The following is a 27,910-nucleotide window of genomic DNA, read 5'->3' on the forward strand; positions in this document are numbered from 1 at the left end:
TCCTTGTTTTAAGTCACCTTCTTGAGATAACTTAAAGTTTTATAACAAAAGATGGCATCTCCGCTCAGTCAATGCATTAAAGGTGTGAGGTCAGAGTCTGTTTGTATCCCAATCTTGAATCAGACTGGTTCTGTTTTCAAAGTGGAATATACAAAATATTACATGAATGGACTGCCTGCAGATTGTCTGCTTTTTGAGCAAAACAGAAGTATTTACAAATATAATTCTGCAAATACAAATTCAGCCCATAGACTTGTATATGTGTGTGCATCCATGAAAGAGAGAGAGAGAGTGACTTCTAATTCTGATTTTTATGTTTGGACTGCAGTGTTGGCTTTTACCATTTATGTCTAAACCACTGCAAATCCAAAATCTGTTGCAGTGTAACTTGACGGGAGCGATAAATTGAAAGAGAATCACAGTTATAAGTGAGATAGATCTTATCCAGTTTTCAGAAGGTGAACCACCACCTGTAGATAATCTTTTCATTGAATTAAAATGATTTAATATCGTTGTAGGAAATATCTGAGAAGGTTGTTGTAACTTTAGTTTGTATTAAACCAGATTCTGCCTAATCATAATATTACTTTGTAGAATTTTAGATGGCTGCCTTCATTAGGTAATATTCATTTGCCTTTATTTAGGAAATAATGGTGGGTTCAGAGTATCAAGCTGAAATTCCGTCTAGCCTGTGTAGATATGAAGATGGTGATCGAGGTAAGGCATGTGTTTATGAATTAACTCTATCTTTAAATCAGTGCTACATATGTGTGCTCCATATGTGTTTTTTTTATTTCAGTCACCATTATTTCTCGATCTCACGGCTTTTTATTAGTGGTATGGGATGAAGTGAATGCATTAAGTCACTGTCAAACTTTGGGAAATCTAGATGTTCTAACTAGTGCCAGGTCCCATTTGTCGATTACTGATTTGTTCATTGATCTACTTCAGTATTGGCCTCTCTTTGAATATTCTCATCCTTATGTTCATGTTATGTCCATGGCTTTATTTTCATGATATTTTCAATCTTCTCCAGATCCAAAATCCTCCTCACAACTCTACATTCTTTAAATTCTGGCCCTTTCTCCGTTCCTCACTGCCTTCCCATTACTGGGAGACATGCTTTCCAGCTGCAAAAAAAAAACAAAAACGGAAGAACTGTGGATGCTTGAAATCAGAAACAAAAGCAGAAATTGTTTGGAAAACTCATTCAGTATGCCAGCATCTGTGAGGAGAAAGCAGAGTTAATGTTTCAGATACAGTGACCCTTCTTCATGCTTTCCAGCTGTTCTTGTCGATACATTCTGCAATTCCCCTCGAACCCCTCTGCCTGTTCCTTTCTTTCCTTTGAGCTGCCCTCTTAAGTCATATGGTCAAGTTTGCGGTCACTTCACCTAATGTCTCATTTAGCTTGATGTTTATTTTTGTTGATTGTCCTATAATATGCCTTCATCCATTTTACTATATGAAAGATGTTATCAAAGTTGTTATATATTGAAGATAATCTTCCAGTTTCTGGCAGTAATTCCATAATGCCAACAATATTCTTACAGTAATAATTTGATAGCATGTGAACTTAGAACAAAATATAATTCCTATAGTGTGGAGGCAGGCTATTTGGCCCATCAAGTCTACACGGACCCTCTGAAGAGCATCTCACGCAGACTCACCCATCTTTGCTGTCCCACATAGCCCGCATATCCCTGAACGCGATAGGCAATTTAGCATGGCACCTAACATTTTTGGACTGAGAGAGGAAACTGGAGCACCTGGAGGAAACCCACACAGACATGTGCAAACTCCAGACCAACAGTTGCCCAAGGCTGGAATCGAACCCACGTCCCTGGTGCTGTGCAGCAGCAGTGTTATCCGCTGAGCCACTGTGCTACCCTTCTGACTGAAAATGAAAGATTTTAGTATCGTTTCCGTTTCATGAGGAAGAAACCTTGTTAATTCCTAGTTAAAAATATCTCCATGAAGTATCATCAAAAATCCTTAATTTATTTCTCCGGGCTTGCGAAATTCTGAAACCTCTGTTGTAGAGTCATACAGCACGGAAACAGACCCTTTGGACCAACTTGTTCACGCTGACCCAAGACATCCCACTCTAGTCTCTCATCCCTCTAAAGCCTTTCTATTCTTAGGTCCGTCCAAGGTTTGCATAAAGATCTGTAGCTCAGGCACCAGTTGTAGTTGTGGGTATATTCGCGAGCTGGCAAGTTGATTTGCAGGAGTTTCGTCCCCGGTGTAGGTGACATCTACAGTGCTTTGGAAACTTCTATGAAGCGCTGCTGTGTCTTCTGGAATTTAGTTCCTGCTGCTTCTGGTTGCCGGTTCTGGTTATTTGTTGTAGTAGCTGTTCTAGGTCTATGTGCTTGTTGATGGTGTCTGTGAGTGAGTGCCATGCTTCTCGAAATTCTCTGGCTACCTTCTGTTTGGCAAATAGTCTGCAGAGATGTTCTACCTTTCCTTTCGTAAGTTGGGGAGTGTTGGTGTGTTGTAGTCCTTTTTGAACAGGGTCCTAATACTGCAGCTTTAGTGTGTATGTTTGGGTAGTTGTGGTTATAGTTCAGGACCTGGTCGGTGTGTGTGGCTTTCCTCTGCACTTTAGTGGTGCGTTCACCACTCTGTGTTCTTTCAACCATCATGTCTGGGAATGGGAGTTAATTGTTGGTTTCCTCCTCTCTTGTAAATCTGAACGTGTGAGCATGGTGTTGATAATCTGGTGAGTGTTCTCAATTTCTGTTCTCTTAATGAGAACCGAAGTGTCATCTACCAGAGTTTGGGTTGGATTTGTGGGGGGGGCTATTTGTTCCAGTTTTGCATCACTGCTTCTGCTATGATCCCAGAGATGGGTGAGCCTGTAGGTATATTATTGTTGAACGTAAAGTGTGTCGTCAAGCACAGGTCTAGGATTTTGAATATGCAGTCCTAATTGATAGGTTCCCTGTAGTGTTGTCTGTTCTGCCTGTCCAGGAGGTTGGCTGTTGTCTCTCTGGCTAGAGTTTTGTCAATTGAAGTGAACAGTGCTACTATAACAGATGAAATTGTTGTTTCATCCTTGTCTATGTCCATGGAGTTTTTCGATCAGCTGATTAGATGTTTTAGTTTTTGTTTTTGTTCAAGTTTATGCGATGGAGTTCCAGGGAGTGCCACAGTGGGTCTAAGTGATGTCTGGTTTGTGTACTTTGCGTAATCTGTATAATCTTGGGGTGTTGTTGCTTTCTTTTTTCATTCCTTTGTAGGTGAATCCTGGTTATTAGTCCATTTTTTTTGTAGGTTCCATAGTGTGCTGTTTATTTCTAGATTAGAGTGGTGCTGGAAAAGCACAGCAGTTCAGGCAGCATCTGAGGAGCAGTAAAATCGACGTTTCGGGCAAAAGCCCTTCATCAGGAATACAGGCAGAGAGCCTGAAGGGTGAAGAGATAAGTGAGAGGAAGGTGGGGGTGTTGAAAAAGTAGCATAGAGTACAATAGGTGAGTGGGGGAGGGGATGAAGGTGATAGGTTGGGGTGGGGGGGGAGGGGGGAGTGGATAGGTGGAAAAGAAGATAGGCAGGTAGAACAAGTCATGGGGACAGTGCTGAGCTGGAAGTTTGGAACTGGGGTGAGGTGGGGGAAGGGGAAATGAGGAAACTGTTGAAGTCCACATTGATGCTCTGGGGTTGAAGAGTTCCAAGGCGGAAGATGGGGCGTTCTTCCTCGAGGCGTCTGGTGGTGAGGGAGCGGCGGTGAAGGAGGCCCAGGACCTGCATGTCCTCAGCAGAGTGGGAGGGGGAGTTGAGATGTTGGGCCACAGGGTGTTGTGGTTGATTGGTGCGGGTGTCCCAGAGATGTTCCCTAAAGTGCTCTGCTAAGAGGCATCCAGTCTCCCCAATGTAACAGATACAATAAATGATATTGGTGGATGAGTAGGTAAAACTTTGGATGTGGAAGACTGCTTTAGGGCCTTGGATGGAGGTGAGGGAGGAGGTGTGGGCGCAGGTTTCACAATTCCTGCGGTGGCCGGAGAAGGTGCCAGGATGGGAGGGTGGGTTGTAGGGGGGCGTCGACCTGACCAGGTAGTCACGGAGGGAACGGTCTTTGCGGAAGGTGGAAAGGGGTGGAGAGGGAAATATATCCCTGGTGGTGGGGTCTTTTTGTAGGTGGCGGAAATGTCGGCCGATGATTTGGTTTATGCGAAGGTTGGTAGGTTGGAATGTGAGCACTAGGGCGTTCTATCCTTGTTACGGTTGGAGGGGTGTGGTCTGAGGGCGGAGGTGCGGGATGTGGACGAGATGCATTGGAGGGCATTTTTAACCACGTGGGAAGGGAAATTGCGGTCTCTAAAGAAGGAGGCCATCTGGTGTGTTCTGAGGTGGAACTGGTCCTCCTGGGAACAGATACGGCGGAGGAATTGGGAATACGGGATGGCATTTTTGCAGGAGGTAGGGTGGGAAGTGGTGTAATCCAGGTAGCTGTGGGAGTCTATGGGTTTGTAAAAAAAAAAATCTCGGTGTCAAGTTGGTTGTCATTAATGGAGATGGAGAGGTCCAGGAAGGGGAGGGAGGTGTCAGAGATGGTCCAGGTAAATTTAAGGTCAGGGTGGAACGTGTTGGTGAAGTTGATGAATTGCTCAACCTCCTCGCGGGAGCACGAGGTGGCGTCAATGTAGCGGAGGAAGAGGTGGGGAGTGGTGCTGGTGTAATTATGGAAGATGGACTGTTCTACGTAGCCAACAAAGAGACAGGCATAGCTGGGGCCCATACGGGTGCCCATGGCTACCTCTTTGGTCTGGAGGATTCAAAGGAGAAATTGTTAAGGGTGAGGACCAGTTCGGCCAGACGAATGAGTGTGTCGGTGGAAGGGTACTGTTGGGGACATTGGGAGAGGAAGAAACTGAGGGCTTGGAGGCCCTGGTCATGGCAGATGGAGGTGTAGAGGTTATTGGGTATGCATGGTGAAGATGAGGCATTGGAGGCTGGGGAAACGGAAGTCTTGGAGGAGATGGAAGGCGTGGGTGGTGTCTCGAACGTGACGGTCTTTGCGGAAGACCGTTCCCTCCGTGACTACCAGGTCAGGTCTATGTCCCCCTACAACCCACCCTCCCATCCTGGCACCTTCCCCTGCCACCGCAGGAATTGCAAAACCTGTGCCCACACCTCCTCCCTCACCTCCATCCAAGGCCCTAAAGGAGCCTTCCACATCCATCACATCAAGGTTTTACCTGCACATCCACCAATATCATTTATTGTATCCGTTGCTCCCGATGCGGTCTCCTCAACATTGGGGAAACTGGATGCCTCCTAGCAGAACGCTTTAGGGAACATCTCAGGGACACCTGCACCAATCAACCACACCGCCCTGTGGCCCAACATTTCAACTCCCCCTCCCACTCTGCCGAGGACATGGAGGTCCTGGGCCTCCTTCACCCCTGCTCCCTCACCACCAGACGCCTGGAGGAAGAACGCCTCATTTTCCGCCTCGGAACACTTCAACCCCAGGGCATCAATGTGGACTTCAACAGTTTCCTCATTTCCCCTTCCCCCACCTCACCCCAGTTCCAAACTTCCAGCTCAACACTGTCCCCATGACTTGTCCTACTTGCCTATCTTCTTTTTTCCCTATCCACTCCCCCCGAACCTATCACTTGCATCCCCTCCCGCACTCATCTATTGTACTCAATGCCACTTTCTCCCCACCCCCACCCTCCTCTCACTTATCTCTCCCCCCTTCAGGCTCTCTGCCTGTATTCCTGATGAAGGGCTTTTGCCTGAAACGTCGATTTTACTGCTCCTCGGATGCTGCCTAAACTGCTGTGCTTTTCCAGCATCACTCTAATCTCGACTCTGGTTTCCGGCATCTGCAGTCATTGTTTTCACCCGTGTGCTGTTTATTCTCTTGGTTAGCTGTGGAGTGGGGTCACAGTCTCTCTGTAGGTAAGTGTCAGTATCTGCAAGTAGTTACTCTGTTTTGTGAATATATTCAGTCTTGTCCATGATAACCGTCATTTATGATGGATGAAAGAACACAGAATGGTGAATGTACCACTAAAGTGTACAGGAAAGCCCCACACACACACACACCGACCAGGTCCTGAACTACAACAGCAATCACCTCAACACACACAAGTGAAGCTGCATTCGGCCCCTGTTCAAAAGGGCTACAATGCGTTGCAGCACTCAACCTATGAATGAACACCTTGACAGAGTATTCACCAAGAACGGATGTCCTCACAACTTCATCTGCAGATGCCTAACAGACAAAGAACACGGCAAGGACATACCACGACCTAACTCACTAGCCACGCTACCTTACATAAAAAATGTCTCAGAACTGAGCCAGACTTCTCTGACCACTGGGATTCATCACAGCCACACTCCGACAACAACTTGCTGGAACAAAAGTCCCTATCCCCATCATGTGCAAGACAAACTTAATTTACAAGATTCCATGCAAGGATTGAACAAAACGCTATATAGAATAAGCTAGCTAATAACTAGCAATCCGCATCTACGAACACCAACTGTCCCTAGTAGCCATACACACACATGATAAGGACCACAAATTTGAGTGGGACAACACAACAGTAATAGGAAAAGCCAAACAGAGGGCAGCCAGAGAATTTCTAGAAGCATGGGACTCATACACAGACTTTATCAACAAACACAATCAACCTCGATGCAATATATCAGCCACTACAATGAGCAACTGGAAGCAGCAGGAACAAAACTAAATAAATTCCAGAAGAGACAGTACAGCAGCGCTTCACAGGATGCTCCACAGCACTGAAGATGTCACTTAGACAGGGGATGAAACATCTGCAACTTCTCAGCTCAGCAAACATATCCACAACTACGATGTATCCATCCAGATGCCTTTTAAATTGTACCTGCCTCCACCAATACTACTAAAAGCTAATTCCATACACCCATCACCCTCTGTGTGAAAATGTTACTCTCAGGTCCTCTTTAAATATTTCCCCTCTCACCATAAACCTATGTTATCTAATTTTGGATTCCCCCATCCTAAGAAAGAAAACCTTAGCTGTTCACTCTATCCATGCCCCACATGATTTTATAAACCTCTCTCAGGTCACCCCTAAGCCTCTGACATTCCAGGGAAGAAAAGTCCCAGCCTATTCAGCCTCTCCCTATAACTCAAACCCTCCAGTCCCTGCAAAGTCCTTGTGAATCTTTTCTGTACCCTTTCCAGTTTCATGACACTCTTATCGAAGGTGACGAGAATTATATGCAGTATTCTTAAAAGTGGCCTCACCAATGTCATGTACAGCTGGAACATGACATTCCAGCTACAACACTCAACGCACTGACCAAATGAAGGCAAGCATACCAAACATTACAGCCTTCACCCTGTCTGCTTGTAACTCTGCTTTCAAGGAACTACACACCTGCACCTCCACATCATGTTTGGCAACACTCCGTAGGCTCTACCATTAACTGTGCAAGTCCTTTTGTCTTAGCAAAATGCAACCCCTCACACTTATTAAATTAGATGCTATCTGCCACTTCTCGGCCTGTTGGCCCATTTGATCATGGTCTGGTTGTATTCTGAGATAACTTCCTTCACTGTCTACTACACCGCCTATCAACTTACTAACCATACCTCCTATATTCACATTCAAATTATTTATGTAAATGATAAAAAGCAGTGGACCCAGAACAGAGTTTCTGTAGATGTTCAGGTGATCTCTGACCAGAAAGTGAATTGAGTGTCTGTCTTTCTCATGACTTAACATAAAAAATCAAAATTCTAAAATAAACCAGATAAAATACTGTATGGTAAATTTATATAAGCTAGGTACTGGAGAAATACTTGCATTAGAGCTCTTACTGACAGGTTCACACTTGTGTTCAATGTATTTTGTATTTTTAATTTCATGGATTGAAAATACTCGTTACATGAAATCTTATTAGTAAGTTTGTTTCTTTATTTTATTTCTAGTCTATGAAAATGAGGACCAATTACTTTGGACTCCCTATTTGCTTCCTGAAAGTACGGTAAAGGAGTTCTTGCATGAAGCAGCTAAGAGATCTGCAGATGAGAAAGGCATTGGTGGTATACCTGAAGGGACACATGTAAGGGACAATGAACAGGTGAATATATGCTTGATTACAGATCTGATATATGACTGACCTGAATAAAGTCCACTAGAGACTGTGTGGTAGTTTATTTTCCATAATAGATTTTGTCTCAATTTGGAGGCTTGCCACTTTTGTTTCTGACTATAAGGCAAAATAGAAAAGAGAAAGGAATAGGAACTGTTGGATGGTTGTCAAAAGTAATGATCAGAGATACTGTTATAACACACAGAAGGCAACATGTCCTCAACAGTAAAGAGAAAAATATAGTAGAATTAAAAAAAGGGGATCTATTACACTTTAGGTTGTATAGTGTAGTCCACCAAATAATGGAAAAAGATAGAGGAGTGTCAGAAGATACAAAATCTACAAAGCATAATAATGAGATGCATTATTATCTTAATAATATAGATTCAGAAAATAACAGTGAATCTCACAGAGCAGGAGAAATTTATGAAATGTACAGAAGAGATAATTCTTGATTGTTTCCAGCCCAATGGGGAAGAAGATAGCTGAATCTTTTCTAACCTTTAGTTAAAGGGCAATTAACAGTTCAACACTAAATGCCCAGTTGGAGGAAAGCTCATTTCAGTGAGAACAAAGATAACTCAGTAAATGTGCAATTATAAATTTAATGTAGGGAAGTGTATCGACTATTGCATTTTGATAAGAAAACTCAATAAAAGACATTCATTGGGATGCAGGAATAGAGAAATCAGTCTCCCTATATTATTTCAAAGAGAAGTGATGGCACTGTAGTATTGTGGCAAATCTAGTAATCCAGAGACCCTGGTAAAATTCCAGGGTCTGAAATGTCTTGTCTTGTGAATTGGTCCAGCAAGAAATTCAATCGTATCGACCATTAGGAAGCTTTTGAAAAAAGACAGAGACCAGCTGGGCAAGGATGAAGGTATCAGAAACAACAATGGCAAATGTTGCTCTGTCAATCCTGCACATTCCTCCTTACCAGTGAGTGACAAAGATATTTGACCTCATCCTCACCATACTATCTATTGCAGGTGCCTCTTTGCATTGATTGTATCAGTATGAGTGACCGCTGCACAATCTTTGTGGAGACTAAGTCCTATCTTCACTTTGAGGTTACCCTTAATAGTGTTGTATTGCATTATCACTGTGAAATGGGATAGGCCTCAAACAAATCCAGCAACTCCTCAACACAAGGCATCCGTGAGGCACTGTGTGCAGTATTGTATTCCCAGTACAATCTGCAACCTTGTGCCCTCTCAGTCTCTCTAACACTGCACAGTGATATATGCCATTATATGCCATTCTTTCAATGCTTCTGGGTCAGCATCAAAGTCCTGGAACTTTGTCTCTAATTGTTTTGTGGATCTACATACTCTAAATTGACTGCAGCGGTCAAAAAAGTCAGTTCACCCCTTGGCACTAGGGCAACAAGAGATGGCCAGTAAATGCCAGCCCAATCAACAATGCTGACCTCATGATTAAATTTTTTGCTAAAACTGTAATTTTTTTGTACATACACCTTTTGGAGGTGGGAGGACAAATTGAGAGGGCTGTTTTCTTAAAATCAAGAGATCCTTAGTTTTAAAATCAATACATGCAGCTTTTTGGATTAGTTAAAATACTAAAATCTAACCAAAAGCCAATGCTCCTATAAGCTGCTCATAGCTAATTTTGTGGGGTTGGTATGGAAGAGGGACTTGTAATGAGGACTATCATTCAATTTTTAGGAGGCAACTTGTCATTTAAAGCCTTTTAAGGAGGTTGCATGTTTCTGGTATTAGCTTGTCATCTGGGCTTCCTCAACTTCTGGAAGCCTGGCATATAAAAGCTGCTCTCAGCAAGGGGATCCATATAATAAAAACCTTTCTATAGTACCTGAGTCAAGAAGGTCAGAAACTTTGTTTTTGAATTGTATCGTTAGACACTGGTGCAAATTATCTTGAGCCTCACACAAGCTAACAGAATGTATTTTTTCATTTGGTATTGTTTGTAGTGAGGAATTTTGTTAGTAGCCCTTAAAACACTTTCTGTTTTATTAATTTATTCACAATTCAATGCAGTCCAAAATATGTGATACAAACTATTTTTGTTAAAAAATGAGTATTCAATGAATAGGCAGTCATCACTGATATTATTGGAGGAGATTTGTGAAAAATAGAGAATATTATAAAACAAAATGATGTGTTAATTTACATGTAAGCAGTGAACCAGAGAATATTAGCTATCTGAGGAAGCTTTCAACATCAGCCAGTAAACGCAACCGCTTTGAGGAATATCTCCAAGTCGGTTTTATTTTAGAATTGTTCAATATTGGAAGAAACGTAATTGTTTCTAAAATGGTAATCTTTTGTTTCTGGTGCATTTCTAAGAGGTAATCACCTTCCGTTGTTAAGTTAGACCATAAGATATAGGAGTGGAAGCAAGGCCATTCGGCCCATCAACTCCACTCCGCTATTTAATCATGGCTGATGGTTGTTTCAATTCCACTTACCGGCCTTAATTCCTTGCGAGATCAAGAATTTATCAATCTCTGCCTTGAAGGCACCCAACGTCCCTGCCTTCACTGCACTCCTTGGCAATGAATTCCACGGGCCTGCCACTCTTTGGCTGAAGAAATGTCTCCTCATTTCTGTTCTAAATTGACCCTCCACTAATTTTAAGGCTATGCCCACAGGTCCTCGTCTCCCCGTTGGAATGGAAACAACTTCCCAGCGTCCACCCTTTGTAAGCTATGCATTATCTTGAGAGTTGCTGTTTGATCTCCCCTCAACCTTCTAAACTCTAATGAATACAATCCCAGGATCATCATATGTTAGGCCTACTGTTCCAGGGGTCATCTGTGTGAATCTCCGCTGGACATGCTCCAGTACCAGTATGTCCTTCCTGAGGTGTGGGGCCCAAAATTGGACAGTATTCTAAATGGGGTCTAACTAGAGCTTTATAAAGTCTCAGTCGCACATCGCTGCTTTTATATCCCAACCCTCTTGAGATAAATGACAACATTACATTTGCTTTCTTAATCACAGACTCAACCTGCAAATCAACCTTTAGAGAATCCTGGACTAGCACTCCCAGATCCCTTTGTACTTTGACTTTATGAATTCTCTCACAATTTAAAAAATAATCCATGCCTGTATTCTTTTTACCAAAGTGCAAGACATCGCACTTGCTCACGATGAATTTCATCAACCATTTCCTGGATCACTTTTCGAAACTCTAAATTTTTCTGCAGCTTCCCCACTTCCTCAGTACACCCTGCCTGTCTGCCTAACTTTGTATCATCATGAACTTCGCCAGAATGCCCCTGTCCCTTAATCCAGGTCATTACTATATAAAGTGAACAGCTGCGGCCCAACACTGAACCCTGTAGGACCCCATTTGTCACCAGATACCATTCCAAAAAAGAACCTTTTATCCCAACTCTCTGCCTTCTGTAAGACAGCCAATCCCAAATCCATGCCAGCAGCTCACCTCGAGCACCTTACTCAGCAGCCTCTTGTGAGGCAGCTTATCAAAGGCCTTTTGAAAGTCCAGATAGATGACATCCACTGGGTTTCCCTGGTCTAACCTACTTGTTACCTCTTCAAAGAATTCTATCAGGTTAGTCAGGCACGACCTCCCCTTACTAAATCCATGCTGACTTGTTCTAATCTGACCCTGCACTTCCAAGAATTTAGAAATCTCATCCGTAATGGTGAATTCTACCTGCAGCTGAGGTTAGGCTAATTGGCCTATAATTTTCCATCTTTTGTCTTAATCCTTTCTTGAACAAGGGGGTTACAACAGCGATTTTCCAGTCATCTGGGACTTTCCCTGATTCCAGTAATTTTTGATAGATCACAGTCAGCACCTTCGCTATTTCCTCAGCCACCTCTCTCAGAATTCTATGGTATAGCCCCATTGGGGCCAGGAGATCTATCGATTTTTAGAGCTTTATATTTTATTGCACTTTCTCTTTTGTAATGGCTACCATACTCAACTCTGCCCTCGACTCTCCTTAATTGTTGGGATGTTACTCATGTCTTCCACTGTGAAGACTGACACAGCGTTTGTTAAGTTCTTCAGCTATTTCCTTATCTCCCAGCACTAGCCTTCCAACATCAATTTGGAGCAGCCCAATTTCTACTTTTGCCTCTCCTTTGCTTCTTACGTATTGAAAGAAACTTGTACTGTCATTTCTAATATTACTGGCTAGCTTACCTTCGTATTTGATCCTCTATTTACTTATTTCTCTCATTGTTATCCTCTGTTTGTGTAGACTTCACAATCTTCTGATTTCCCAGTGCTCTTGGCCACTTTATAGGTTCTCTCTTTTTCTTTGATACATTTCCTGACTTCTTTTGTCAACCATGGCTGTATTAAGCCCTCCCCGGATAATCTTTCTTTTCTTTGGATTGAACTGTGTCCTCAATTACACCCAGAAACTTCTGCCATTGTTGCTCCAGGTTAATAGTAAGTTGTTTTGTATGTGGATTTAATACTTTTATTTTAACTCTTTCCAGGCACTGTATGAACTTCTAAAATGTAACTATGTTGTTAAGGAGGCACTTGGAAGTTACCACTCAAATATAAAGGCAACACGAGGTAAGGGCCCAAAAGCAACAGCAGTTGTGGGAGTTCATACCTATATATGAAATCCATAAGCAGTTGTCACTAATTCTGTGTTCTTCTGTAGGATGCATTTTAACGTTCTGAGTTCAATTCCTAAACAACTGGAATTAATAAAAATTCCTCTTTGCTTTATAAAAATCCCAATTTAAAAAAATTGTAAAGGTCCACCTTGTTGAATGAGATCTAACTTGGTTCATAGTAACTGATAATTCTTTATTTGTGCCTAAACTTCTTGAAAAGCTAAACTATTGTAATTATTTTTAACAAATGCGCACATTTTAAAAATTAATATTTTAGTTTTGTAATTAAGTAATCAGTGCGTGAAATTTTGAAGTTAAGCTATTTAATTAATTGTTTTATTTCCCTGGCTTTGTCAGTGAAAATACTTCGATGTAATTGGCTGCTTATTCTGTGTTTTTATCCCTGTTTCTGGACCCTTGGAAAAATTCTTGCCACGGCACTATATTAAACTATGATCCACACGGGAATATAAATGCCACAGAGGTTGCTGTAACTTTGTGCACAGCTCTCTTGAAAACCAGCTATAAATGCTAAATTGTTGAATTGTTGGAGTTGAACACAAAATCCAGCCCAATAGTAACCTGCTTGGAACTTAAGAATGTAGCACTTGTGGCATGTTGTATTCCATGATCCTAATTCCGGTTCACATAATCCGTAGATGAACGGTCTGCTTGGACAGAAGAGGAGTGCAGAAACTTTGAACTTGCACTTCGACTCTACGGTAAAGATTTTCACCAAATACAGGCAAATAAGGTAAGATAGATTTGTGAGTATATTAGAGCTTAAATTGTGTTTATGATTATTTAATTAGATCTGCTGCCAGTTACAATACTGGCATTGACCTGGCAGTGTAGAAATTTGTCTAAGTATATCCTGTTCACAAGAAGTAAGACCAATCAATCTACCCAGTTATTGCTCATAAGTCCATTCTGACTTATCAGCAAAGTAGTGAAAGGGTCACCAATAGCATGACCAAGTAATACATAATTCAACAATAACTTGCTCATCAAGGCTCAGTTTGACTTCTACTAGACCCACTCAGCCCCTGGCTTCATTACATTCTTGGTCCAAACATGGATAAAAAGTTGAACTGAAGAAGGGAAGTGAGGGTGAACTGACCTTGGTGAACAAGGCAGTATTTGACTGAGTATGACATCAAGATGACTTATGAAAGCTGTAATCAGTGGGAATTTGGGAAATCTTTCTGATTGGAGTTGTACCTGACACAAAGGAAAATGGTTGTGTTAATTATAAGTCAGTTTTCTTTGCTGCAGGAGATCTCTGCAAGACTTCCTCAGGGTATGGAGGAGAGGAGTCTGAAAGATTTGATTGGGGTATTCATAATATTGTGGAGGAGCCTGTATGTTCTCCAACATTACCCAGGGCCACCATTAACTGTATAAGTCTTGCCCGTGTTTGTTTTATCAAAATAAGTCTCGCATTTATCCACATTAAACTCCATTTGCCACTCTTTAGTCCATTGACCCAACTCTTCTCTGTCCACTATTCCACCAATTTTGGTGTCATCTGCAAACTTACTAACCACGCCTCCTGTATCCTCATCCAAATCGTTCATTTGAATGACTAACAGAAGTGGACCCAGTACTGATCCCTGTGAAACACCATTCGTCACAAGCCTCCAGTCCGAAAAACAACCTCTGTCACCGTCCCATGTAATCTAACTTTGTCAAAGGCTTTACTAAAGTCTGTGTATATAATGTTTACCGCTCTGCCCTCATCCATCTTTTTGGTTACTTCCGTACTAGATTCAATCTAGTTTATGAGACGTGATATCCCTTGCACTCCGTTCAGGACAGTCAGCAAACTCTTCAATCTGCAAAGGCCCTTGGCTTGTGGGGGGGAAAAAAAAATCACAGACAGCTGCGAAGTGAACCCTTGTTTGCTGATGACTCTGCTTTTATATCGCACATGCTGAAAGACATCCGGTTGCTTGTTGATTTCTTTGTCCAAGCCTCCATATACATCAGCCATACAATTGTGTCTGAAAAAAAAGTCAATTTTACCAACATTCTGCTGGCTTAAAATGCCAAGACAACATTTTACAAGTGACAATCGATACACCTCCAGTCAGTTCATAGGTTCTACTATCTTGGCAATATCCTCTGCTACAATAGCCTATTGGATGATGAAGTTTCCCATTCTTGGGTGAAACTAAGCTGAACATTTAGCAGACTTCCCCACAGGCTTTGGAAAGAGCAGGGAGTTTGTTCCAAATGATGACCTCTTGTGACTTCTCCGATTGAGAAATGGGCAATCTTGCAGTGTTCCATGATACAACCAGAATTGTTCCACCATTGCTGCTTAAGATCTATGTGCAGTATGAAGGGAAAGGAGAAGGACACAATCCCTAATGCCCAAGTTCTTGTGTTGCATACCTGGTGTCTAATTCATGTTTACTTCAGCTCAACTTCATTTGGTTGACTGTGTTATTCACATAGAATATTTGCCTGTGACAAAAGTGGTGTTCTACAGCAAGCTGAGCACAGGTATTTTCATCATTGGATGTCCCCAAACTCTGTTACAAAAATAATCTGAAACCCAATCTCAGAGCCTGTAAGTTGGACTCCTATGTTTTGCCAGTGAAGAAATGTGGAGAAATCCAAAAGGCAAAGTCTCTTGTCATTAGAGTCATAGTCATAGAGATGTACAGCTCAGAAACAGACCCTTTGGTCCAACTCGTCCATGCTGACCAGATATCCCAACCCAATCTAGTCCCACCTGCCAGCACCTGGACCATATCCCTCCAAACCCTTCCAATTCATATACCTATCCAGATGCCTTTTAAATGTTGCAATTGTACCAGCCTCTACCACTTCCTCTCGCAGCGCATTCCATATCCATCGCCCTCTGAGTGAAAAGCTTTCCCCTTAGGTTCCTTTTATATCTTTCCCCTCTCATCCTAAACCTATGCCCTCCAGTTCTGGATTTCCCCACCACAGGAAAAAGATCATGTCTATTTAACCTGTCCATGCCCCTCATGATTTTATAAACCTCTATAAGGTTACCCCTCAGCTTCTGATGCTCCAGGGAAATTAGCCCTAGCCTATTCAACCCCTCCCTATAGCTCAAATCCTCCAACCCTGGCAACATCCTTGTAAATCTTTTCTGAACCCTTTCAAGATTCACAACATCTTTCTGATAGGAAGGAGACCAGAATTGCACGCAATATTCCAACAGTGGCCTAACCAATATCCTGTACAGCTGCAACATGACCTCCCAACTCCTGTACTCAATACTCTGACCAATAAAGGAAAGCATACCAAACGCCTTCTTCACTATCCTATCTACCTGCACTTCAAGGTCTCTTTGTTCAGGACCTTACCATTAAGTGTATAAGTCCTGCTAAGATTTGCTTTGCCAAAATGCAGCACCTCCCATTTATCTGAATTAAACTCCATCTGCCACGTCTCAGCCCATTCGCCCATCTGCTCAAAATCCTGTTGTAATCTGAGATAACCTTCTTCGCTGTCCACTGCACCTCCAATTTTGGTGTCATCTGCAAACTCAGTAACTATACCTCTTATGCTTGCATCCAAATCATTTATATAAATGACAAAAAGTAGAGGACCCAGCACTGATCCTTGTTGCACTCCACTGGTCACAGGCCTCCAGTCTGAAAGACAACCCTCCACCATCACCACCCTGTGTCTTCTGCCTTTGAGTCAGTTCTGTATCCAAGTGGCAAGTTCTCCCTGTATTCCATGAGGTAAATCCACAGCAATCAACCAGGCACACCATAAAACCAGCTTCTCCACCCACTAAAAATGATGCCACACAGACTAATTTTTTTTCCTGATTGTGTGAACAAACATGTAAGGAAAGTAGTTCCTTTTAAGACTTTCCCCTCCAAACTTTAATATAAATAGTAAACAAAGGAAATTCTTAACTTGAAGCAGCTTGCTGATTTCCGAGGTAACTGTTCCTGTATTTAGACACAGCCATTTCAGATCTAGAAAGTCAAGGTTTGAATGCAGAAATTTTGCATTAATAGCAATGTGGTAATGAGCAGATGTGTTTTCTTGCAGTTGTGTTTAATGCCTAAATATTGGCCTGGGCAGGAATAGCCTACTCTACTTTTTTATAGTATGATTCGATTCTCTACATCCATCTGGGATAGCAGTTTGGACTTGGTTTAATATTACATCTGCAAGGTGGCATCTCTAACAGTCCAGTACTCCTTCACTCATGGTATACTGTAAGTGTCAGCTTTGTGATAGAGTGAGACATAAACCCATGATCTTATGACTGAAAAACAAGAATTCTGCCATGGCTGATGTACTGAATTACACACATGAAGGAAATCGATATAAACTGTCCTTATTGCCCACCTATTCAAAAATATTTTGGGTGGTGGATGAAATGTGACAACTTTTAAATTTAACATCTTTTAACTGAGATTTATTTGCATTTCATTTGTTGAAGTATGAAGATAGTTTTGGAAAAAGAGCCTTGTTCTGAACGTATCTTCGGTTTCCATCTCTATTTAAGGTATTTGTTTCTGTTCTTAGGTCAAGAGTCGAACGGTGGGCGAGTGTGTGGCTTTTTACTATATGTGGAAGAAATCAGAAAGATATGATTACTTTGCACAGCAAACTAGGTTTGGGAAGAAGAGGTACAATCTTCATCCTGGAGTTACGTAAGTAGACAACAGTTGTTTGTGCTACTGGACAAGATGGTTTAAGATGGAGCTGAATGGTGTTGAGTGACTCCAAATAATATTAGTACGTTTTTACTCTGAAGTACTTTAGCCAAGTTAATTCACATTTTTACTGTGTCCAAACATAAGAAAAAGAACAGGAGTAGATTATCTGGCGACTCAGGCTTGTTCTGTCACTATTGAATGTGACCAGAATTGATCTACCTTTCCTGACCAACTCTAACACCCGTTGTCATATCTCTGTCTTAATTTTACTCAGTGAAAGTGTCCTCAACTTTTTTGGTTAGATAGTTCTAAAGATTTGCACGCACTTGAACAAATATCTCTTTATTTTCTCCCCAAATGATAAATTGTTTTCTTTTCCTGAGATTGTGCCACACCCCTGTTTTGTGGCTTCCCTGGCCAGGGCGAAGCAATCTATGTGCAATTTTGTGAAGCCCCTTCAAAATCTTGAGTGCTTCAAGAGATTGCGTGAAGACATCTGCAATTTACTTAGTCCCTCATTTTAGAACTATCATTTTATTTTGGTTATCAGTCTCATGAATCTTTGCTGTATGCCTCCAATGTGATTACATTTTTCTTTAAATCTGGAGGTTAAAACTATGGGCAATCTGCCAGAAAAGGTCAAATTGGCTGAGGCACTGTAATGGGGAACTGTAGAGCACATGACACGAATTTGGAGTAGGTGTAGCTTATTATACCCCTCAAGCCTGCTCTGCCATTCTGTTTTTAAAAAAACAATGGAATTCTGACCACTGCTTTAACTCTGCTTTCCTGTGTGAGCACCTTGTCAGTTAAAAATCTCCCAAGCAAGACCTTGAACATATTCAGATGAACAGCCCCTACTCATCTTTGGGGAAGAGAATTCTTGATGAAGAGCTGGTGCTCAAAACGACGATTCTCCTGCTCCTCGGATGCTGCCTGACTGGCTGTGCTTTTCCAGCACCGCACTCTTTGAAGAGGATTCTACAGACAATGATCTTCTGAAAGAGAAACTTCTCCCCATCTCCATCTTAAATGGGAGAACCTGTAGTTTATCAACTGTGTCCCTGAGGTCTGGGCACTGCTTCTCTCTTCTCCCCCCCCCCCCCCCCCCCCCCCCCCAACTTTTTGCAAGCATGCATGCACACACAGCACAATAGACTCCCGTGGTCCTGGAAAATTGAGAAGAGTGTCAATTTGAATCATTTTTTTTCATTACGGTGGTGGATCTCAAAGCATCCGCTTAATTCTTTAGCTGTTAAGTGAATCCTTATAGTTGAATAAGATCACATCTCATTTCCCTAAACTTCAGTCTGTTCAGTATTTCTTCCTAAGACAATACCTTCATCTTGGAATCTGAACTTCACTGGCATCATAGAATTGTTACGTTACAGAAGGAAGCCATCTGGCCCATTGTGTCAGCAACTGCTGACCAAAAGAGCATCATTACCTTGAGCCAGTCTCCAGCTTTCTCCCCATACCTTTGCACATTCTTTTTTCTCAAGATGATCATCAAGTATCTTTGTTTGTAAACTTTGATTCCAAAAAGGTGCACTTCCATGATAACACTGGCTAAAAATGCAGCTCAGTGCAACGTAGCACCATTTGAGATGGGGTATGTGAGCTATGTGAAATCTCTCTTGTACTGGTAAATGTCAGCTAGAGTATAATGGGTAAAGTGATCTTGGCCTCCCAATCCTTAGTAGAAGAAACAACAATTTGCATAGATTGCTTCAATGTAATAAAATATCCCAAACATTAAATGTCTTCATATAGCAGAATTTCAGAAAGGTAAGACCAGTCATGGTTGCGTCACCCTAGTAACATCAAGTGACACAAGTTGAAAGTTTGTGGTTAAACATCTATTGTGAACCTTCAACCTGTGCTGTGAATATCCATCTATGTTGAATAGCCAATTGACATTCAGTACTAAAGTTTATATTTGAATGGCTACTTGGTTGAGGGATATCCGGATGGGTACATGCACAGGCAGGGTTTAGTGGGATATGGGCCAAATACTCACAAGTGGGACACAATTAATTAATTTAAGATATATGGTCTGTATGGGCAAGTTGGACTGAAGGGTCTGTTTCCGTGCTGTTACGCTCTATGACAATGACCTCCTTACTATCTCAATTGAATCAGCCTGCACTGCATTTCCAGGCAATACATTCCATAATAGATCAAAGCATGATCAATACTTATTGTTCTGAGTTGGGTGGTGAGCCACTATTATGCTGCTAGGAAAGGTGTTCCAAAGTTTTGACCAAGTGACTGTGTGGGGAAGACATTGCCCTTCCAATTCAGGATACTGAATGACTTGGAGAGGTTAATGCAGGTGGCAGTTTTGAAGAAGAATTATACTGGACTTGAAAAGTTAATTCTGATTCTCCCTCTGCGGATGCTGCCAGACTTGTTGAGTTTCTCCAGCGTTCTCTTGTTTTAGATTTTCAGCATCCGCAGTTTTTGGGTTTTTTTGCGGGTGTGTTCTCATGCGTCTGTTGTCCATTTTAAGTGGTGGAGGTCACTTGTTTGGACACTAGAAAGTCCAGCAGTGATGATCTGGTATTAAAAAGACTGGCTTCTCACAAGTGCAACTAGTTTTGTATGTATTAGGTTTGACACTACCAAGTGGGAGAATTTTATCTCCCTACCTCCTCCAGTTCTGGTGACTTCAATTTTGCTAGAGCTCTTTGATGCTCTGGACTCAGTCAAATATTGTCTTGATGTCTCCTAAATCAATAAAATATTCTTATACAGACCTTCACAAGGATGGACTTTATAAAATGAGGGGGCAAACTAAAAGAATAAACATTCTTTTTGGTACTTTTGGCTCACCACCCAACTCAGAACAATAAGTATTGATCATGCTTTGATCTATTATGGAATGTATTGCCTGGAAATGCAGTGCAGGCTGATTAATTGTGTCCCACTTTGCAGTGTAGTTCTAAATACCATCTGTCAGTTCAGTGAGTCCATTATGTCCTTGTATTCAGGAATTATCAAGTCTGTATTTCAATACACTTTAAACTACAGCGCCCTGTTTAACAATAAGATATCTCTTTTCAGGGATTACATGGATCGTCTGGTAGATGAGGCTGAAATGGGAATGTTAAGTCGATCAGTGCATTCTCCATCTATCTGTTCTTCAGTCAACAGACCTGAAACCATTTCTGATCACAATATAATGAGCTCTGGACATGAGTTTGCTGGTAAGAGCTGTTCACATTTAGTGTTTTCATAAAATTCAAGGCTGAGGATTCAAAATACTTAAAAGTGTAACTGAGAGATTTTATTATGTAAATGGGAGAAGACCTAGTACACCTAATGATCAAGATTTTGTCTTTGTGGATATACATGGTAACAATTTGATGATAATGAAAGAATATTGATGTTTCGGTTCAGAATTTATTAAATTGTGAGATCTCAATCCAGGCCAATCCCTTAAACTCAGAAAGTAAGTGGATTTATGCAGTAGGACAAAATAACCTTTTTAAACATTTTACCTGGAAAGATAGGGGCATTGAAAATCAAACAGTCCCTCCTGCCCTCAAGATTGGAAAGATTAGATTCCCTACAGTATGGAAACAGGCCATTTGACCCAACAAGTCCACAACAACCTGCCGAAGAGTAACCAACCCAGACCCATTTCCCTACCCTATATTTACCCCTGACTAATGCACCTAACACAATGGGCAATTTAGCATGACCAATTCACCTGACCTGCACATCTTTGGATTGTGAGAAGAAACCGTAGCACCCAGAGGAAACCTACGCAGGTACGGGAGAATGTGCAAACTCCACACAGGCAGACGTCTGAGGCGGGAATCAAACCTGGGTCCCTGGCACTGTGAGGCAGCAGTGCTAACCACGGAGCCAAAACTGCGCACATTACTTTGTGTGGTTTCACCAAAGCTTTATATAATTACAATAAAGCATTTTTATTCCTATACTAAAATGCTCTTTTAACAAAGGCCTACATACCACTTGGTTTCTCAATTACTTGCTGAACCTGCATGTTAGCTTCCAGTGACATATGAACATGAAAATCCCTTTGAAGTGCAACACTTGTCACTTCTCAATGTTGAAGAATTGTTTTATATTTCTCACCAAAGTGAATAATTTTATACTTCTCCACATTTACAATGGGGAGCAAAGAAATGCCTGACCAACTAAATACATACTTTGGTTCTGTGTTTACAAAGGACAATATAAATAACGTACCAGAAATGTTGGGGAATGCAGACTTTAGCAGGAATAAGTGAAGAAAAGCAGTATTGATAAAGAAATGGTTTTGGGGAAATTGATGGAATTGAAGGCTGAAAAACTCCCCAGGGCCAGATAATCCATATCCCAGTGGGCATAGAAATAGTGGATTCACTGGTGGTCATTTTCAATGAATCTATAGACTCTGGAACAGTTCCTATAACTTGGAGGGTAGCTCTGTTTAGTAAGGGGTGTAGCGAGTAAGCAGGGAATTATAGATCACTCAGCCTGCCATCAGTAATGGGGCAAATGCTAGAGATCATTTCAAAGATTTAGTAGCTGTGTATTTGGAAAACAGTGGCAGGATGAGACAGCCTGCATGAATCTACAAAATGGAAATCGTGCTTGACATTATCTACCGGAGTTCTTTTGAGGGATGTAACTAGTAGAATTTGATGAGGGGAAACTAGTGAATATTGTTTATTTGACTTACAGAAAGCTTTTGACAAGAGTCCTACATTAGAAATCAGAGTGGAAAATGAAAACACGTGGATTGGAGGTAGTATGTTGAGATGTGTAGAAAACTGGTTGGCAGACAGGAAACAGTAGGAGTAAACAGGTCTTTTTTTTTTGAATAGCAAGTATTGACTGGGGGTACCGCAGGAATCGGTACCACACCCCAACTATTCACAATATATAATGAGTTAGATGAAGGAACTAATTGTAATATCTCCAGATTTGTAGATGACCCAAAACTGGATGCAGAGATTCTTCATTTGAACTAGCTAAGTGGGCTAATACATAGCAGTATAATGTAGAAAAATGTGAGACTATCCACTTTGGTCGCAAAAGCAGGAAGGCAGACTTTTATCTGACAAGTTATAAATTGAGAGAGGGAAAAGTGCAATGAAACCTGCTGCTTTGCTGCCCTTGTTGCCTATCCTTTGTCGTCCCACCATCTTTCCTTCTCCCCTCCACCTCACGTAACCATTTGATGTGTCACAGAAATATTTGCATGTCAACACAGATTTTTGAAAGTTGTTGGAGAGTTCTTTGACCCCTTGCACTACAGTGTCTTTGTCACTTTGCACTATAATATGTACAAACCTTTTTGCACAAAAATTTTAGACTTTTTTATTGATGAACCACTTTCATCCCCATGGTTTTATTTCTTTGTAGAATTGTTGGTTTTCTGAGCACTTTACACTTGCTACAGTTTGTATGACCGTTGTTTTTAAAGTTGTCTGGTGCATTTTACTCTGAAAAAAGCCTGTTCCCATAAATCCAGAAAGCCTTTTTTTTAGCAGTTGCACAACATTTAATACATTGGAATTTTGAAATGATGTGACAATGCTGCAGTTTTAGGTGACAGCATTAAAATAGTAATTTAGCTTTTTGAATTAAATCCTGTTCTGCAGATAGTACAATGGGATATCACTAGTGTTTGTGAAAAGTATTTTAGCAAAGCCTAAAATGTGAAAAGACCAATAATTGAAATGCAAAACACTGGCAAGAATCCTTTGAATTAACTTGTTCACTATAAACTCTCTCCCAGATCTCTCCGATCTCTAAGTGGGTATGATATAGTGAAGGTTAGAGAGATGTGGCTCCAGGGTGACCCGGAATGGGAACTGAATTTCAAGGGGTTTCAGGTTTTAGAAAGGAGTGACAAAAAAGGAAAAGGAGATGGTGTAGTACTGTTGATTTAAAAAGAAGTGACTGTGATAGGGGATATCGGCTCTGAAGTAGAATCTAGAAGGGACTCAGCTTAGAAACATAGGGGCAGAAAAAAATATAGGGTTTGTATATAGACCCAAATTGTAGTAATATTGGCAAAGACGTTAAAAAGGAAATTAGAGATAAAAATCAGAAAGATCCAGCTATTATGGGTGACTTCAATCTGCATGTAATTAGGCAAATCAAATCTGTAGCAATAGAAGAGGAATTCATGGAGTGTATAAATTATGGTTTTATGGATCAATGTGTTGAGAAACAAACCAGAGAAAAGGCCATTCTTGACTGGGTATTGTGTAATGAGGAAGGAATAATTGACAATCTAATTGGGCCATTAGGGATGAGTGACCACAATTGTATTGAATTCTTCACAGATGGAGAATGATGTTTCTTAGACTAGGCTCCTCAATTTAAATAAAGGAAATTATGATGGTACGAAGTCCATACAGTCTGAAACATGGTAATTCATAGTCAAGAATGAAGAGATGCAGACCAATTAAATTCGCACTTTAGTTCTGTCTTCACAAAGGAAAATACAAATAACATTCCAGAAATATGGGGAACTCTGTCTAATAGGGAGAAGGATTTGAAAGAAAAAATTGTATTTGTGGAAAAATGGTATTGGGGAAACTAGCAGGAATAAAAGCTGATATATCCCAAGGAGCTGAAAACCTTTATCCCTGAGTACTTAAGGAATTGGCTTCAGGTGAGGTAGATGTGCTAGTGGTCACCTTCCAAAGTTCTGTAGACTCTGGAACAGTTCCAATGGATTGAAGGGTAGCTAACCTAATCCCATTATTTAAGAAGGGAGGCAGAGAGAAAATAGTGAATTATGGAATGATGGAATTCGCTCAATATTGGAATTGGGAAGATACTAGAATCCGTCATATGCAGGTGCAGTACAATATGGATAAATATGAGATTATCCAGTTTGGTAGCAAAAATAAGCAGACAGATTATTATCTAAGTGGTGACAGACTAAGATAGGGAGATGTGACAAGACCTGGGTGTCCTTGCTGAAAGTAAGTGTGAAGATGCCACAGGCAGTGGAAAAAAAACTCGCCTTATATATTGGCCTTCATAGCAAAACAATGTTGAGTACAGGAGCAGGGATGTCTTGTTACAACTGTACGGGCATTGGTAAGACCACGTCTGGAATATTGTGTGCAGTTTTGGTCTCCTTATCTGAGGAACAATGTTCTGGCTATTGGGGGAGAGCAAAGCAGGTTTACCAGATTGGTTCACGGGATGGCAAGGCTGGTGTACCGAGTGCGATTGTATATCAGTTAGGAGTATCTTCACTAGAGTTTAGAAGAATGAAGGGGCATTTCATAGCAATCTGTAACATTCTAACAGGATGAGATAGGGTGGATGCATGAAGTTGAAAAATGTGATGCTGGAAAAACACAGCAGGCCAGGCAGCATCCGAGGAGCAGGAGAATTGACGTTTCGGGCATAAGCCCTTCTTCAGGATGCATGAAGGTTGGGGAGTCCAGAACAAAGGGTCAACTTCTAAGGATAAGGAGTAAGCCTTTTAGAACAGAGATGACAAATTTCTTCACTCGGAAAGTTGTGAGCCTGTGGACTTCTGCCAGAGGGAACTGTTGAGGCCAAAATATTGAATACTTTCAAGAAAGTTATAAATACACATTTTCAGACTAAAGGGGTGAAAGCAGGAACAGGGTACTGAGTTGCGTGATCAGTCATTATATTGAATGGCAGAGCAGGCCTGTGTGGCCTAAATACTATGTTTCTAAACTGAATTGGCAGAAGAACATATTATTTAATTTTTTTAATTGATAATTGAATTTATGTCCAGAACACACATTAAAAATACACATATGTATGACTGACATTTGTGTTCCACAGTGTTATGCTAGATTAGGGATAGTAACATTTATAAAATACGGTAAACTCTAGTTGTCAGATGCAAAAAAATTAAAAACTATGAAATGTTAGGCTATAACAAGAAGGCTAGAATATATAGAAAAATTTGCTCCCAAAAAAAAGCAAATCTTAGCAGGACTTATGCACTTCATGGTAAGGTCCTGGGGAGTGTTGCTGAACAAAGAGATCTTGGAGTGCAGGTTCATAGCTCTTGGAAAGTGGAGTCGCAGGTAGATAGGATAGTGAAGAAGGCGTTTGGTATGCTTTCCTTTATTGGTCAGAGTATTGAGTACAGGAGTTGGGAGGTCATGTTGTGGCTGTATAGGACATTGGTTAGGCCACTGTTGGAATATTGTGTGCAGTTCTGGTCCCCCTCCTATCGGAAAGATGTTGTGAAACTTGAAAGGGTTCAGAAAAGATTTACAAGGATGTTGCCAGGTTTGGAGGATTTGAGTTATAGGGAGAGGTTGAATAAGCTAGGGGCTGTTTTCTCTGGAGTGTCAAAGGCTGAGGGGTGACCTTATAGAGTTTTACAAAATTATGAGGGGCATGGATAGAATAAATAGACAAAATCTTTTCCCTGGGTTGGGGGAGTCCAGAACGAGAGGGAGGAGGTTTAGGGTGAGTGGAGAAAGATATAAAAGAGACCTAAGGGGCAACTTTTTCACGCAGAGGTTGGTACGTGTGTGGAATGAGCTGCCAGAGGAAGTGGTGGAGGCTGGTACAATTGCAGCATTTAAGAGGCATTTGGATGGGTATATGATTAGGAAGAGTTTGGAGGGATATGGACCGGATGCTGGCAGGTGGAACTCGATTGTGTTGGGATATCTGGTGGGCATGGACGGGTTGGACCAAAGGGTCTGTTTCTGTGCTGTACATTTCTATGACTTGTGGCATATGTCTTTGGATCTGGGCATGGAAAGTTTGCATTACACATTGTGCTTCTTGCATCCAAGGGTGAGATTGAGAGGCGATTAGTACATCAGGCTTCTATTCCTTGAGGGATAGACCTTGAAGGTCATTCAGCATATTGGAAGAACCATGAATTTTGTGCATACCCCCACATTTTCTGCCAAATATTTGTTTAGTTGTATTGAATTTGAGTATTCATGAAAAAAACATTATTGTTGAAACTTTTTCTTGTAGTTTTGTGAATTAAGTGAAAAGTGAAAGAAAAAGCCAACATAAATTCTGCATTAGAGGACAGTGTGTTTAAATAGTACTCTTCTTTCATGCAATGTAAACATTGGTTTTCTCTTTGAATTTCTTGTGAATTGTCCTGATGAGTGCAAAACTTTGACAAAATGTCTTTGCCTCAGTAATACTTTTCCTTCCCTTAACCCTGCGCATTCTATCTTTTCAAATAATAATTCTGTGAGAAACCGTGCTTGAACCTAATGCATTCTAGGTCCTAACCACTTGCTGCATGAAAAGATTGCTCCTTCTGTCTGTGTTTTATCTTCTGCCAGTTACCTTAAATTTATGTTCTCCTGTTTCGATCCTTTGACCATAGATGTACAGCACGGAAACAAACCCTTCGGTCCAATATGTCCATGCCAACTAGATATCCCAACCCAATCTATCTCACCTGCCAGTACCCGGCCCATAACCCTCCAAACCCTTCCTATTCATATATCCATCCAGATACCTTTTAAATGTCGTAATTGTACTGGCCTCCACCACTTTCTCTGGCAGCTCATTCCACACATATACAATCCTCTGTGTGAAAATGTTGCCCCTTAGGTCTCTTTCATATCTTTCCCCTCTCACCCTAAACCTATGCCCTCTAGTTCTGGACTCCCCTACCTCCAGGAAGAGACTTTGTCGATTTATCCTATCCAGGCCCCTCAAGATTTTATAATCCTCTATAAGGTCACCCCTCGGCCTCCAACTCTCCAGGCAAAACAGCCCCAGCCTATGCAACCTCTCCCTCTAGCTCAAATCCTCCAACCCTGGCAACATCCTTGTAAATTCTTTCCGAACCCTTTCAAGTTTCACAATATCCTTCCGATAGGAGGGAGACCAGAATTGCATGCAATATTCCAACAGTGGCCTAACCGTGGGCGGCACGGTGGCACAGTGGTTAGCACTGCTGCCTCGCAGCGCCAGAGACCCGGGTTCAATTCCCGACTCAGGCGACTGACTGTGTGGAGTTTGCACGTTCTCCCCGTGTCTGCGTGGGTTTCCTCCGGGGGCTCCGGTTTCCTCCCACAGTCCAAAGATGTGCAGGTCAGGTGAATTGGCCATGCTAAATTGCCCGTAGTGTTAGGTAAAGGGGTAAATGTAGGGGTATGGGTGGGTTACGCTTCGGCGGGTCGGTGTGGACTTGTTGGGCCGAAGGGCCTGTTTACACACTGTAAGTAATCTAATCTAATCTAATCAATGTCCTGTACAGCCGCAACATTACCTCCCAACTCCTGTACTCAATGCTCTGACCAAGAAAGGAGAGCATACCAAACACCTTCTTCACTATCCCATCTACCGGTGACTCCATTTTCAAGGAGCTATGAACCTCCAAGGTCTCTTTGTTCAGCAACACTCCCTAGGATCTTACCATTAAGTGTATAAGTCCTGTTAAGATTTGCTTTCCCAAAATGCAGCACTTCACACTTATTTAAATTAAACTCCATCTGCCACTTCTCAGCCCATTGGTCCATCTGGTCCAGATCCTGTTGTATTCTGAGGTAACCTTCTTTGCTGTCCACTACATCTCCAATTTTGCTG

General features: G+C 41.5%; 1 protein-coding gene across 7 annotated transcripts in view; it reads left to right on the forward strand.

Annotated features, from left to right (window-relative positions):
• Window positions 1–27,910, forward strand: part of LOC122549366 (mesoderm induction early response protein 3-like) — a 78,572-nt gene that overhangs the window by 45,509 nt on the left and 5,153 nt on the right. For all 7 annotated transcript variants that reach the window (XM_043689098.2, XM_087988942.1, XM_043689105.2 and 4 more), the window contains 6 exons: window positions 645–717; window positions 7,943–8,094; window positions 12,570–12,651; window positions 13,358–13,452; window positions 17,229–17,356; window positions 20,429–20,571. In XM_043689098.2, coding sequence (XP_043545033.1) covers window positions 645–717; window positions 7,943–8,094; window positions 12,570–12,651; window positions 13,358–13,452; window positions 17,229–17,356; window positions 20,429–20,571 — 673 coding nt within the window. The remainder of the gene's footprint in view (window positions 1–644; window positions 718–7,942; window positions 8,095–12,569; window positions 12,652–13,357; window positions 13,453–17,228; window positions 17,357–20,428; window positions 20,572–27,910) is intronic.

This window comes from Chiloscyllium plagiosum, unplaced genomic scaffold (assembly GCF_037043375.1).
Source record: "Chiloscyllium plagiosum isolate Xiang-an unplaced genomic scaffold, Cpla_swu_hap1 HiC_scaffold_1, whole genome shotgun sequence".
Lineage (NCBI taxonomy): Eukaryota > Metazoa > Chordata > Chondrichthyes > Orectolobiformes > Hemiscylliidae > Chiloscyllium > Chiloscyllium plagiosum.